Source organism: Photinus pyralis, unplaced genomic scaffold (assembly GCF_008802855.1).
Source record: "Photinus pyralis isolate 1611_PpyrPB1 unplaced genomic scaffold, Ppyr1.3 Ppyr1.4_LG3a, whole genome shotgun sequence".
Taxonomy (NCBI): domain Eukaryota; kingdom Metazoa; phylum Arthropoda; class Insecta; order Coleoptera; family Lampyridae; genus Photinus; species Photinus pyralis.
Window position 1 is genome coordinate 2,097,736 of NW_022170509.1, and position 16,198 is coordinate 2,113,933.

At 35.0% G+C, this 16,198-nt stretch overlaps 2 protein-coding genes across 2 annotated transcripts; both read right to left on the minus strand.

Annotated features, from left to right (window-relative positions):
• Nucleotides 1–1,814: 1,814 nt before the first annotated feature.
• LOC116166281 (QRFP-like peptide receptor) lies at nucleotides 1,815–11,365 on the minus strand. The gene is made up of 6 exons (XM_031481170.1): nucleotides 10,881–11,365; nucleotides 5,347–5,468; nucleotides 2,870–2,993; nucleotides 2,616–2,821; nucleotides 2,288–2,566; nucleotides 1,815–2,240 (listed from the first exon to the last, which is right to left on the minus strand). The coding sequence occupies exons 1-6, from the start codon at nucleotides 11,127–11,129 to the stop codon at nucleotides 2,075–2,077; spliced, it is 1,146 nt and encodes a 381-aa protein (XP_031337030.1). The 5' UTR covers nucleotides 11,130–11,365; the 3' UTR covers nucleotides 1,815–2,074.
• A 1,016-nt stretch (nucleotides 11,366–12,381) lies between these two features.
• LOC116165309 lies at nucleotides 12,382–13,029 on the minus strand. Its single transcript, XM_031479623.1, has 3 exons — nucleotides 12,858–13,029; nucleotides 12,598–12,810; nucleotides 12,382–12,548 (listed from the first exon to the last, which is right to left on the minus strand). Exons 1-3 carry the CDS (start codon nucleotides 12,946–12,948, stop codon nucleotides 12,502–12,504), a joined length of 351 nt encoding a protein of 116 aa, XP_031335483.1. The 5' UTR covers nucleotides 12,949–13,029; the 3' UTR covers nucleotides 12,382–12,501.
• Between the last annotated feature and the right edge of the window lie 3,169 nt (nucleotides 13,030–16,198).

Genomic DNA, 16,198 nt, shown 5'->3' on the forward strand with positions numbered 1-16,198 from the left:
TATAACTTTTGAACTAGTAGCCCAATCTTGGAACTGTTTGAAATTATGGAATCTACAGGCCACATTCTATAAGAACATTTTTTTTCCCGGTCCATTTGAGACAATTTTTTTATCTGGCCAAAAAAAAGGCAGTGTATAACCTTCCTTTTTTACAAAAAATCGACTACACCAAAATTTCTCGGGAAAACACTTTTTCTTATTAATTTTGGTGCGTAGAATCCAAAACAATTCGTACTTTTTCGATAAGACTTCTCAATCAAAAGTTATAGACTAGAAACCAATTTCGAAAGAAAATTCAAAGGGCTGTAACTTTTGAACTAGTAGCCCAATCTTGGAACTGTTTGAAATAATGGATTCTACAGGCCACATTCTATAAGAAAATTTTTTTTCCGGGTCGATCTGAGACAATTTTTTTTTCGGGGCTCAAAAAAAGGCAGTGTATAACCTTCCTGTTTTACCAAAAATCGACTGCACCAAAATTTCTCGGATAACCTTCCTTTTTTACCAAAAATCGACTGCACCAAAATTTCTCGGGAAAACACTTTTTCTTATTAATTTTGGTGCGTAGAATCCAAAACAATTCGTACTTTTTCGATTAGACCTCTCAATAAAAAGTTATGGACAAAAAACAAATTTCGAAAAAAAATTCAAAGGGCTGTAACTTTTGATCTAGTAGCCCAATCTTCAAACTGTTTGAAATTATGGATTCTACGGGACAAAATCTATAAGAAAATATTTTTCCTGGTCGATCTCAGACAATTTTTTTTCCGGCCTCAAAAAAAGGTAGTATTTTTAAGTTATTCAAATATTTGAGAACAATTTAGAGATGTTTAGGGAAAGTTTCCATTGCCACAAAATCAAATATAAAAATCCGATACATCTGAATACCGAACTCGATAGTCTACGTAACTTAAAAACAATAGGGACCTTTCTTATATCCTTAAGACCATGTGTACCAATTTTCAAAGCGATCGCACGTTTCTAAACAAGTTATCATGCACACGGACAAACGGATGGTCAAAAATGGATCTGTTCCAAAATCGCTAGGATTAATTTCAGAAAGGTGTACGTATCATGTGCACGACGCTTTAAAAACTGGTACACGTATTCTTAAGGATATAACTGGTATAAGAAAGGTCCTGGTAGGTACCTCCTATATAATAATATAATAATAATAATACGCTTTTACTCCCCTTAAATTTGTATATAACAATAGAAATATAATAAAAGGTAACCCCATACAAAGTATAACTTGATTTTTTAAGTAGTATTAAGACTTTTACCTAGTATACTATTTTAAATTTTTAATGTATTTGAGTGACAACTATTTGAATACTTTTTACTGTATTCGAATACTGTTCAAAGTAAGTTAATGAAATACTTTTCAAAGTATTCGAATACTTTTTATAGTATTCGAATACCTTTGATAGTATTAGAATACTTTCGAAAGTATTCGAATACACTCTAAAGTATTTGAATACTTATTTTTTAAAGTATTTGAATACTTTTCAATGTATCTGTATCTAGTATTCGCTTGTGCTGGACGTAAAAGTATTTAGTATTCAAATACCTTTGATTTGTGTAAAGTATTTACTATTTAGTATTCAAATACTTTTTGAAAGTATTCTGCCCAGCTCTGTTTAATTTTGTTTACGGGATCCAAGCCTGCCTTTAAGTGCACATAAATGTGTACAAGTGGTTCTCAAATTTGAATTCTGCTCACCGTCTGGACCAAAATGTGACTATTACTGTATTCTGGTGCCTTCTCCTTGTGTTAAGGGTATAATAAGTGTAATAATTAGGAATCTCATTGTACATTTTTATTCACTAAAGACATTAACGAAATTAATAGCAATTGACATGTCATTACTATTGTAATACAATTGCACGATAGGTACTACCTATATAAGCGTAATACAAAGGAACGTTTACCTAATACACAACAATAAAAGCAATACTTTTCCTAAATTTGTAAACCTATAATACGTAATTTTCTAGATACCTACTCAAACACACTTCACCCATCCGCATGACAAGAATACTATACGAGAAAGTGTAAAACAATCAAATTTTTTTACCTAATTGATGTTGTTCTGGTTTGAAAACTGTTACGAAAACTACTTACAACTCTTGTACCATTTCTATGGTACGATACCGGTTTCTTTCTACAGCATAAGGCCGAACGAAAACTCTCCCGAAAGTTTTTTGACATAAACCCATACACGATTGGGTTGATGCAACTGAAACAAAGTCGGTTCTATATTCAAAAAAGGCACGTCGCGTTTACCTGTTGAAGTACGCCATTAAATGAAATGTAGTGCCCATATATTTTAAATACCCAGTACGCTGTTTTGGTAAAACATTGTAGGCTGTCAGTACGTTATCGATCAGCAAAGGCCCCCAACATATAGCAAATAGAACAACGACAGCCACAAGCATGTATACGACTTGCTTTACCACACGAGTGTCCTCCTTTTCGGATTTTGTGATACTTTTTGCTTTTGTAGAATTCGATAGTTCGATTGTCTCGGCATATTTATCTCGATCTATTCGGTTCCTTGAAAGCCTGCAACAGTCAATTTCATAATTTATATGTCAAGACTAGCGTCACTTACGCAGTACGACTGGTCATGACGTTCCTCTGCTCCATCACTTTCCAAATTTCCCAACAAATTAGGGTATACGTACAGCTCATAATGCAAGTAGGTCCAATTAAAACCAGCAGTAGCATATAGACCTCATGAAACTTCCACAGCGATTCATTATCCCAATCTCGTATGCACCAATGCGCTTTGAAACGGTCCCCAACCTCCATTTGAACCTAGGAACACCTGGACTAACTAATTATTAATTGTGTTAGTCACGTTACCTGTACACATAAGATGGGAATTGCTAGCAGAATTGCTAAACACCATGTAAATGCGATTATTCTTTTCGCTTGACTGTTCGTGCATACATATTTGGCTCTCATTGGATGCACAATGGCGTAGTACCTGCAAAGATTTTCCAAATTTAATATATGAACAAAAAATAAACGTATACATTTTAATGGCATCAATACCAAAGCATTTGATTGTATTTATTTTAAGTAGCCGTTTATACACTCATAAATTTGTTTTTAGTATCATTCGACGGGCGCCTAATTTGTTTACATTTCATTTTGACTGACATTGATGACATCAAAAGTGGAATGCAAAATAGAACCAAGCGTTATCGTTAGAGGCGTATTATTTCTTAGCAAATTTTGGTTTGGCGCTTTTGAGCAAATCAGTAGGTCATAGATTCATCTATATGCCTCTATATAGTAAGTACAGGTAGGTAGTGCAGTTAAAAAATATGTAAGTTACGGCCTGTTTTTATGAAATTGTGTCTGTATATACGAACTGCTAACACAACATCTATAGAATGGATAATATGCTGATGCTATGATGATATTTCTTACATCACTGCAGTTTATTCTCCATTTTTATATTGTTCTGTTACTGGAATTATTTTGTGTTGAACAATAAATACAATTATTATTATTATGCTGCTTAGAGGTAGCCTAAAAATGTAACTTTGGGGTGGCCGATGATACTCTTTGATATGTTGACAAGTAGTCCTTAATATACTAGGCATTGAAATACCAGATTAAGGTGATTGCGGTTTCGTTCAGCATCAACAAAGAAAATCAAAATGTCATCCACGTATGGAAAACAAAAATCAAAATCATGTAGCACATCGGCAAACCATACCTCAGGCTTATCTGCCCAAAAAGGTGGGGAGCGAAAAGCTTACCAAATCATGTCTTAAAGGTGATAAAGACAATCTTTTGAAAAAAGGGGCTTCCTGCGTACAATGGGTTGGGGTGGGAAGAGGGAGTAATCGTTTAATGGCCTCCTACTTCGCGTGCAAACAAAAAATTGAAGTGTCCATAAATCTACTAACAGATGAAAAATAAACGCTGTATTTATTTGTCGGGGGACAAGGACGCTGAATTGAACTTCTTAGTCATTTTTTGCTGTAAATAGGAATAGTATATTTGATATCTATAATTTATACATTGTTAATTACATTACCACTAATTAATATATAATATTAGAACATTACAGTGCTGACTCGTATTCAGTGTCGTCAGCATCGGATTTGAATGCGAATGATACAGTTGTTTACTTCTGACAGCAAAAATTATTATCAATAATACTCAAAGTCATCTTAAGAAGCAAATTGTAACATACTCCTTTTAAAGTTTTACCTTATCTCATCCCATTAGATAGCACTGCAAAAAATGGGTCTAGGACACTTCGCCGAATGCCCACAACGCCGACACGATTTTTTGAAGGTCCATATCGCCGACTAGGGACACTACGCCGACGGACACTACGCCGATCGTGCCCACATTGCCGAAACGTGTGCAAGGGACACTAAGCCGAACGTGACCACAACGCCGACTGTTCGAAAATCCAGGCCCCTCATACTCTGTCCAGTGTATGAGTTTGCATTTTAAAAAGTTTAAAAAACATGTCCTAAACCTACAAATAACCTAATATCCAAAGCTGCTTTGCTTCACACTCCGTCCAGTTTGATTAAGAATTTTCGTATGAGTCTGTAGTTCGAAAAAAGTTAAAAAAATATTCTGAACCTACAATAACCTAACGTCAAAAGCTACTTGGTGTTGCACACCGTCCAGCTTGATTAAGAAGTGTTGTATGAGTCGACGTTATGGTCACGTTCGGCTTAGTGTCCCTTGTTCACTTGTCGGCGATGTGGGCACGGTCGGCGTAGTGTCCGTCGGCGAAGTGGGCATGGTCGGCGTTGTGTCCCTTGCACACTTGTCGACGATGTGGGCACGGTCGGCGTAGTGTCCCTAGTCGGCGATATGGACCTTCAAAAAATCGTGTCGGCGTTGTGGGCATTCGGCGAAATGTCCCGGCCTCCAAAAAATCTCAAATATTGACACGGGAATTGATTTTTCTGAAAAAAGTTTCTCATTACAACTGTAATCGGGTTTTTCTTTTGAGATCAGGTTTTGGTCATATTGCAACAGGAAGAGACTGACATGGTCGCACTTCGTGTGTTTACATACGAAGTGTGAAATGGTAATGATCAGCGAAACAGGGACGTCACATTGACTAAGTGTTATAAACGCTTAGTAAGGATCATGGTCCATAGCAACAAAACGTACTATCCTGGTTATAAGTCAAAGGTCAAAACGTCATGGTCGATAACTTTCACATCTCTAATTGACAAATTTTGCTGAAAAGGTACTGGTCGTGAGTGAGTGTTTACATTATTTGATCTTCGTGGGTCGTAGGTGAAAATGTTAAGGTCACTGTGATAACTATTCTTCTGTATTCATAAACTTACCTTTCAATACTAATGGCGGTTAGCGTCAGGACTGAACACGATGTTGACAAATTCTGAATGTAGTGGACCGCTTTGCATAAAAATGAACCCATGGTCCACGTGTACGAAAATAATTTCGCAACCTAAAAGAACATCGGTGTTATTAATTAACATAAAGTTCGCAATTGGAAACATTATTCGATATATATCAATCAGTAGGTAAATATTTTGGAATTTCCAGAATTTTTTTTAAATTCCGAATCGTCTGCTGTCGAATGTTCGAGATGTACATTAATTTTGTAACATAAACAAGCGGAAATTTGCACTTAAAATAGTTGTTGGTTGAATGATATCAAAAACTGTAAATCACATGTGGAATAAGCCGTTACATAAAAAATCTGCTACATAACTTTCTGAAATATATTAGGAATTGAGATAGAAGGAAATGGCTATAGGTGCACAGTCGAAACGTTTCTAATACTTTGGAAAGTATTCTGAAAGCTTTCTAAATATAAATCTTTTATTGTGCCCCTCTTCAGATATTGGATGTATTTTTATATGCTGGTCGTCATTTTTTTTAATATGCAGAAGTAATAGACATGGAATTAACAAATCGCTTAGACTGCGCATCCCAAACGATAAGTTCTATTAATAATAAAGTTATCGATCTAAAACGTATTGTTTGCAATTCATCTGCAAGTACTTACAAAAGATGTTTCATGCTATGTTTAAAATAACCTTCACATTGAATTGTTCACAATAATTAATAGTTGTTGATCTGATCTTGTTTAGCACGTGCAGAAAGTATACTACCAGACACCTATTATACGAAGTGGATGAAGAATTGCAATGCCCGAAATTCAGATACTGACCTCGGCCATATGCTTATTTTGAGCTCCATGAGAGTAGCAACTTGCATTCGTTTTGGGGTAGTCTGACTTAAGATCTTGTTTCTATTATTGCCTACCAAATTTATTGCCTAAAAGCTGTCTCATAGAAGAAATCAGCGAAATAATGCAATTTTATTAAACTTGGCATACTTGGTTTTTATCAACGTAAAAAGTAGGTAGGTAACATTAGTTGTGAAATAAATCGTCTGTGGCAATATTAGATTTACTTGAGTTCTTAAGCTAAATATATCCGTATTTGTATAAACTGGGGAATGATTTTGTTGATGTGTGCGGAGATGAAAAACCCAAGACAACCTCATTTTATGAAAAAAGACATTTATTTAAATCATTAAGAGTGGAATATGCCCTAGTGATGTCAGCAGCGAACAGCGTACAATTTGAAAACGAATTGTGGTTTACATTAACAGATGAGCCTTGATATTGAACACACACACATTGTAAGCCAATTTTCAAAGGTAGTAAACGTGTAACAAAATGAGCGTCAGGATTATAATGTCGACTTTCGATATACTAAAGAAGCTTTAATTTTTTTATATGACTACGTCAAGGGAAAAATCTGCCCCAAATTATCAAAGGTTCATTTTAACCAGTGAGCTTTTGATGAGGTACCTGATGTTACCACCAGTGAGCTATGTGGCTAAAATCTCTTGCAGTTGCAACACTTGCATAAAAAATATCGAAGGATTTGGCGCTATCAAGAAGAGGATGTCATTTACAAAGGCGACAGCTTAATGGGGTGAGGGAGGGGGTGCTTAGTCCTCCAAAATGGTGAAATAAAATATATTCTTTTCATTTTTAAAAGTTTAAAAGTTATGTGCAGAACGAATCGGCAGATCTGTATTTTAAATTATGTCAACTCTTAAGCCTTGCAGAACTGACTTTCAAAAAATCCATGAGGACTAAGATCGATCTAGTGAAACGGAATATAAAATCCGAACAGGATAATGAGAAATAAGGAACGTATAACTCGGGAATTTAACATTGGTGATAATGTTTAAGTGAGGTGGAGGTGGAGGTGGAATTCGCCCTGTGTTTGATACCTTATCGCATGAAAAAGGACAACCTTGGATAAACGACTGTCTGGAAAGGGGTCCAAATTTGATAGAGCAAATTCCTTCGCCGTTGAAATTCAGAATAAATCCTATAGGTGTTATTAGTGATATTACGAAATTATTTTTACTTGCAGTCAAGCTACAGAGATTTTCTGAGATTTTTTGGTACAATCCGAATGGTACTCTCAAGATATATCGATAGAGAAGGGTTTTTTCGGCGTTTGTTGCAGTCCTTATCTATTGGGAATGACCATCAAATTCCATTAATTTGAATAAAATGTTCTGTTAACAACCACCGCATAAAATAAGGATACCGTTTTCACTTTGTTGAATAGTTTCTATGTTGATAGCTGCGCTACCAGCGTGATCAATTTACATAAGCTTAACGCTTTCAAGAAGCAACAGAAATTATGGGTCATTTTGAACTTAGAGCATGGGAACACACCCCTGTCCCTGCCTGCAAAGAAGGTTCTTATGAAACATTTGCTTTAGGGCTTAACATAGAAGGACTCGTTAATTTTTTTTATGCCTAGCACCCTCATGGTAACCTTTGGGAACAAATAATCAAATCTTCGTATACTACTCACCCCGCTATTGCTTTCTCTCATAATAGCGTTCAGCCTTCAATGGCTCTCATAATAATTTTTAGCAAAAGACAGACAAATGTATCTTTCAGGATCGTATTGCTAAGGTCAATGGTATTTTCTCGCAAATTATTGTATAAGTGCTAACACTAGACGTTTTGGGGAAAACATGGCGATGGGGGGCCCTCCAGCAAAGGAGGACTCGTTAATTTTTTATCCTTAGCACTCTCATGGTAGCCTTTAGGAAAAGTAGATAATCAAGATCATCTTCTTACGCTGGAAGGGAGAGCGGGGTAATTCCACATCTCCCAGACCTTTCGGTACCGATTTCTCCTCAATACCGTTCCGCCTTCAAGGCTCTCATAATGGTTTTTAGACAATCTCTTTTTTAGCAAAGAAGGACTCGTTAATTCTTTTTATCCCTAGCACTGTCATGGTAGCATTTGGGAAAAGATAGTCAAATCTTCGTAGGCGAATCCCCCCCCCCCCGACCCTGCGGTACTGCTTTCTCCCATAATAGCGTTCAGCCTTCAGGACTCTGTTTATAATACTAAGACAAGTTTCTCTTTCAGGATCGTATTCTTAAGTTCGATGTTTTTATCTAGCAAATTATCGTATAAGTACTAACATTAGACGTTTTTGGGGGCTCGGCCCAGCAATACCCTCAGCAAAGGAAGACTGTATTGTATAATTCAAAACAAAAATAGGTTTTCAATAATTTTTACAAGAGGGTTAATATCAGAGCTGGGCAGTATTCGATTTTGTAAATACTTTTTAGTATTCAAATCCTTTAACGTATTCAAATACTTTGTAATTAAATACTTTTATGGAAGCAGTATTTGTATTTGTAACTCAAATACTTTCACAAATATTTAGTATTCGAATACTTCGCATAGTATTTGAATACCTTCCTTTTTTACCAAAAATCGACTACACCAAAATTTCTCGGGAAAACACTTTTTCTTATTAATTTTGGTGCGTAGAATCCAAATCAATTGGTACTTTTTCGATCAGACTTCCCAATCAAAAGTTATAGACTAGAAACCAATTTCGAAAGAAAATTCAAAGGGCTGTAACTTTTGAACTAGTAGCCCAATCTTGGAACTATTTGAAATTATGGATTCTACAGGCTACGTTCTATAAGAAAAATTCTTTTCCGGGTCGATCTGAGACAATTTTTTTTGAGGGCCTCAAAAAAAGGCAGTGTATAACCTTCCTTTTTTACCAAAAATCGACTGCACCAAAATTTCTCGGAAAAACACTTTTTCTTATTAATTTTGGTGCGTAGAATCCAAAACAATTCGTACTTTTTCGATCGGACTTCTCAATCAAAAGTTATGGACTAGAAACCAATTTCAAAAGAAAATTCAAAGGGCTGTAACTTTTGAACTAGTAGCCCAATCTTGGAACTGTTTGAAATTATGGATTCTACAGGCCACATTCTATAAGAAAAATTTTTTTTCCGGATCGATCTGCGACAATTTTTTTTTCAAAGCTCAAAAAAAGGCAGTGTATAACCTTCCTTTTTTACCAAAAATCGACTACACCAAAATTTCTCGGGAAAACACTTTTTCTAATTAATTTTGGTGCGTAGAATCCAAAACAATTCGTACTTTTTCGATCAGACTTCTCAATCAAAAGTTATAGACTAGAAAGAAACCAATTTCGAAAGAAAATTCAAAGGGCTGTAACTTTTGAACTAGTAGCCCAATCTTGGAACTGTTTGAAATTATGGATTCTACAGGCCACATTCTATAAGAAAATTGTTTTTCCGGGTCGATCTGAGACAATTTTTTTTGAGGGCCTCAAAAAAGGCAGTGTACAACCTTCCTTTTTTACCAAAAATCGACTGCACCAAAATTTCTCGGGAAAACACTTTTTCTTATTAATTTTGGTGCGTAGAATCCAAAACAATTCTTACTTTTTCGATCAGACTTATCAATAAAAAGTTATAGACTAGAAACCAATTTCGAAAGAAAATTCAAAGGGCTGTAACTTTTGAACTAGTAGCCCAATCTTGGAACTGTTTGAAATTATGTATTCTACAGGCCACATTCTATAAGAAAATTTTTTTCCGGGTCGATCTGAGACAATTTTTTTTTCGGGGCTCAAAAAAAGGCAGTTATTTACCTTCCTTTTTTACCAAAAATCGACTGCACCAAAATTTCTCGGGAAAACACTTTTTCTTATTAATTTTGGTGCGTAGAATCCAAAACTATTCGTACTTTTTCGATCAGTCTTCTCAATCAAAAGTTATAGACTAGAAACCAATTTCGAAAGAAAATTCAAAGGGCTGTAACTTTTGAACTAGTAGCCCAATCTGGGAACTGTTTGAAATTATGGATTCTACAGGCCACATTCTATAAGAAAAATTTTTTTCCGGGTCGATCTGAGACAATTTTTTTTGAGGGCCTCAAAAAAAGGCAGTGTATAACCTTCTTTTTTTACCAAAAATCGACTGCACCAAAATTTCTCGGGAAAACACTTTTTCTTATTAATTTTGGTGCGTAGAATCCAAACCAATTCGTACTTTTTCGATCAGACTTCTCAATCAAAGGTTATAGACTAGAAACCAGCTAGAAACCAATTTCGAACAAAATTCAAAGGGCTGTAACTTTTGAACTAGTAGCCCAATCTTGGAACTGTTTGAAATTATGGATTCTACAGGCCACATTCTATAAGAAAAATTTCCGGGTCGATCTGAGACAATTTTTTTTGAACTAGTAGCCCAATCTCTTCTGCAAAGAACCACCATTTACTTCTCAATCTCAAAATTATTTTCAACCAAAGTGTTTTCCTAACTGTGGAACTTCTATGAGACTTTTGAAGAAGCTAATGGTGAGATGGTATTGTTTCGTAGATGTTTACAAAGCTGCATACTATTACTACATCCCCATCCTGTGGGCTTCTGCACAAACAGTACTAGTTAAAATTCTTACGTGATAAGTAAGACTAAGTAATTGAAAATCCTCTTTTACCGAAAAGGAAACAAAAAAATGTGAACGTACCTTTACAGGGATGCAGAAAAGGATGAGCAGCAGATCTGCAGATGCCAAACTTGCAAGTAACATATTCGTAGCACTTTGCATCCTACGGTATATGCATGTAGTAAAAACAATTAAAGTATTACCGATCAGCCCCAATACTAATGTCATCGTATATACTAGTAACGCGGGTAATAATTCCTCCCAATAAAACGTGGAATGTGAATCTTTGAAATCGTATTCATATTCACTCGAATATTCGTAATCCGACATTTCCTCGAGGAATATACGCGCGCTTAATGAATTGTTACGTTTCTTCAATTGATAAATACTTATTAATTTAACGTGATGCGTCTTTTCTTATATTGATCAAGGACGCGATTATGAAAAATCGATCTTCCGCATCCGTAGAATTAATTTATTGCACTTTCTTCGGTGACATTTTACTATACCGTTAAACATTCGCTTCTTACACACCGCGAACCTGAAAATTAAATTCAACAACGTTCAACATCATTTCTAGTTTCAAACTGAACCTCGGCGCCCCGACGCTAAACATATGACGCCTTACTTAAAATATAGCCACTTAAATATAAGTGAAATTATGTTGTGGTGATCGGAAGGGCTTTTAAGTTAACATATGATAAACGTTACTGATAGTACAGATAAGCTTTTTGAGTGCAGTTTACAACCATCGACATTAATTTACTAAAAGAACAGAAATTTAATTAAGTACTTCCATTATAAAGACTTCTTGTTTCAGTACACCAGAGTGTCTAATTAGTATATTTGAAAAAACTGTACTTGGGTGGACCAAATTGGAAGTTTTCAGTAATCGAACAGGCTTCGAGTGGTTTACGGTTATCTGCGTTTTGTTTTCCCTTTTATCATTTACTTAGACCCTCTGCAACTCCAGCCCGATTAAGTGACTGGTTAATGAACTGAAAATTTATTCTTCAAAAATAATCTGAACTGCAATTGTTTTTAATATTAATTTTCTCAGAATGTTGAATGGCAAATCAAAATTCTGAGCTTCCAACTCCTTACTCTGGTGGGGCCTCTTTAATCGTGTCTGGTGCTAGGACCGACGGACCAAAAAAAAGGGGAATCGAGTAGTGTGGGTTGTTTAGGTTTCATTATTATGTATCCCAGGCAGGTAACTGCTAGACTCCACAAAGTTTAGTAGCTGTGCTACCTAATTCTAGTAAATGTGGTTGAACAGATGCGATATTATTCAAATGCTTCATGGAGTAGAGTATTACGAAAAAGTGACATCCAGAAATTAAAAAATTCAAAGCCGCAGAATGGCTCAGGCAATTACAACGCGGCGCGGGGTCTTCACTACTGATATGTTACCGTTACGTTATTTGCTGCGCCTTTCTAATTATAACTTCTAGCCAGCTTCAGAAGAAAAACGTTTGAGCAAATTTGAAATGGCCAAAGAGGAACACTACCGCAATTACCAAGAGGAGTATTAATGTATCATATTCCCTGTGAACGTACTGTCGAAAGGAGAAAATAGAAAATTGCTTAATAAATGTATTACAAGAAGTCTTCACAAATTGTGTTAATAAAAATGGGTAGATACAGTACATCCTACTCTATATAATTAATTCCATGTTAGAAGATTTATGAAACAATTTTTTTAAGGAAGAAGAGGATCTGCTTCGTACAGCACAACATCCGAGTCATCTACAATTAAAAGTTATATTGACAAACAAAAACCCTCTTAAGTACCCACCTGATTGAACCATTGGAACATATTGGCAGCATGTCTTCTGTGTATGGCCATATCGTGTGGTGATTCTGTCATTTTTGTTTTTGCGCAAACTTTTTATAAAACTGAAGGCGGAATGGGTCACGTAATAGACCCCAACAATTGAAGCAAAGAACAGCAAAACAACTACCACCACCAATATAATGTTGTTGGTTTTTATTTCTGTTAGCGGATTGCCTGCAAATCCCTAAATTAGAAAATAAAGGTGAAGATAATGCGCTTACTTGTAAGCTTCCGGGAGGCCGTTGTAATGTCACCCAAAACAATGGAGGTCAAATTTAAAAGAATAACCATTACGGCAAATGTGACTGACATTTTTTCGATGAAAGAGAAGTTCAGGTACGTGGGAGCGAGTGCTTCTTACAGAACTACTACTGAAACGTACTGAAAGGTTTTTTACTATCTTTGTTTAAGTTACCTGTAATAAACTTTGACGTTCACGTGTTAATTGTGCTGATTGGTGTAGAATTGTTTTCACTAGGTTGGTTCGAAGGAGAGAGGGGAGACGTAGAGCACGCTTTCCTCCCTGTAGGGTGAAAAAATTGAATTGAACGAACTTGTATTTTGAAGATTTGATACGCGGTATCCACTAGCATCCACACGTGAGATCTTGGATAAATCTTCAAATTCTGAAAGTGCCCTTGTTACACCTATAAACAGTGTAGCAAAAAAAATTGCCTAATAAGCAAAGTAATTAGGCAAAATTGTTTTCTGAAAAAATTGTGGTATCATAATTTACGTTGAAGTATTAGTAATAACGATCGAACGCACGTTGTGCATCGAATTACGCATACCTACCTACCTGATTAGCTAGAAATATTTGTATATTATATTGAACAATAACACAAAATATCAGTCTGTTGTTTACAATTAGATCTACATACTTTTGTTCATGCGTAGCTATGATACAGGAAAATGTTAAATAGGCCCAGAAATACCTACTTTTAATGTCATGTTGGTTAACACAAATCAAGATAAAGGCATAGATTTTTATAACTTCTTTCAAGAGATTGCTTTGAAAGTCCTTAAAAGGTTTAAAATTCCAGATCCTTTGGGAAGGAAATCTATTCCCTCTTTAATTTGCCTAATTCCTTTTGAAAATGCTTCAAGCGCTCACAAAAGGGCTTATCTAAATCTTTTTCTTGTATTATCGAAATACAGGGTGTCCAACGACGAGCTGAGTGCATTATTTTTGGGGAAACTAGTGCGAAACAATTGCTATAACTACATTTGATCAGTTTTTGAACGTTTCGGTTTGCCTTTTATAAAATGTATCTAACAATAATGTTCCTTCCTGTTTTAAACTTACGTAATTTTCTAGAAAATTAACGCCTACGTATATAGCAATTCTCGATTGAGGGGTTGTAATTTTTGTTGTACATCAAACATTATGAATTTTTTGACAGATTATGTTTAAGTAATCTACAACAACCCTTAAAGAGCCCTCTAGCAATAAATTTCCTTTTCGTTTGAAACTTACATAATTTTCTAGAAAATTAAAGCCTACGTATATAGTAATTCTCGATTGCGGGGGTTGTAATTTTTGTTGTACGTCAAATATTTTGAATTTTTTGATAGATATGTTTAAGTAACCTACAACCAATCCTGAAACTGCCCTCTAACAAGAAATTTCCTTCTCGTTTGGAACTTAGTATTTTTCTAGAAAATTAATGCCTACGTATACCGGGTGGTGCCTAACGCGACGCAGCATAGAGATTTCAATGGTAATTCCTTTATAGTAAATTACTAGCTCCCCTAATTATTTTAGAGTAAAAGTCTAAATAAGTTTTTTTTAGAGACAAAAATACTGCATCTGTTCACACTTTTAGTTATAATTTTCCATTTTTCAAAACCGTAGAAATCGACAAAATAAAAAAGTTCATTTTACAATAAATCAAATATGCCTTGGAATTACCTAAAAAAACAGAGATCACGTTTCATTATTTGCCTTTGACGTTTATTAAATTTATACTTGTTTATAAATTAGTTAAAGAACTGCAAGTGCAATAACGTTCAAAATGTCCGTCAAAACCATCAGGAAAACGACAATACATTCAACATTTTGGCTGCAGTAGCGGAAAATCCGAATATAACTTTAGGAACAAATCTGCTTCAAATCAGTTTTTTTCTTCGATTATGTAGGTACTCTGATTCTCTCTGATAAACAAATAGTGTCTGATGCAGATGCAGTATACATTCTCTAAAAAAACATTACCCAATTGCCGCTCTTTCTTGCATCGGATAGTTGTAACAGAATTAAATATGAAAATCGTTCGACGTCAAACAACGATAACTTAAATGCGATGCGCTTGTAGTTTGTTAAAAGATTCCAAAGCATCACTGATTTATAAAAATGTAATTTTTTATTTTGTCGATTTCTACGGTTTTGAAAAATGGAAAATTATAACTAAAAGTATGAACAGGTGCAGTATTTTTTTCTCTAAAAAAACTTATTTAGACTTTTGCTCTAAAATAATTAGGGGAGCTAGTCATTGACTATAAAGAAATTACCATTGAAATCCCTATGCTGCGTTGCGCTAGGCACCACCCTGTATAGCAATCCTCGATTGCGGGGGTTGTAATTTTTGTTGTACATCAAATATTTTGAATTTTTTGACATATTATGTTTAAGTACTCTACAAACAACCCTTAAAGAGCCCACTAGCATAAATTTCCTTCTCGTTTGGAACTTAGTAATTTTCTAGAAAATTAACGCCTACGTATGAAGCAATCAATTCTCGATAGCAGGGGTTGTAATTTTTGTTGTACATCAAATATTTTGAATTTTTTGATAGATTATGTTTAAGTAACCTACAACCAACCCTAAAACTGCCCTCTAACAAGAAATTTCCTTCTCGTTTGGAACTTAGTAATTTTCTAGAAAATTAACACCTATGTCTATATAGCAATCCTCGATTGCGGGGGTTGTAGTTTTTGTTGTATATCAAATATTTTAAATTTTTTGGCAGATTATATTTAAATAGTCTACAACCAACCCTGAAACTGCCCTCTAACAATAAAGTTCCTTCTCGTTTTATACTTACGTAATTTTCTAGAAAATTAACGCCTAATACGTATATAGCAATTCTCGATTGCGGGGGTTGTAATTTTTGTTGTACATCAAATATTTTGAATTTTTTGATAGATTATGTTTAAGTAATCTACAACCAACCCTGAAACTGCCCTCTAACAAGAAATTTCCTTCTCGTTTGGAACTTACGTAATTTTCTACAAAATTAACCCCAACGTGTATAGCGATCCTCGATTGCGGGGGTTGTAGTTTTTGTTGTACATCAAATATTTTAAATTTTTTGGCAGATTATATTTAAATAGTCTACAACCAACCCTGAAACTGCCCTCTAACAATAAAGTTCCTTCTCGTTTTAAACTTACGTAATTTTCTAGAAAATTAGCGCCTAATACGTATATAGTAATTCTCGATTGCGGGGGTTGTAATTTTTGTTGTACACGAAATATTTTGAATTTTTTGATAGATTATGTTTAAGTAATCTACAACCAACCCTGAAACTGCCCTCTAACAAGAAATTTCCTTCTCGTTTGAAAC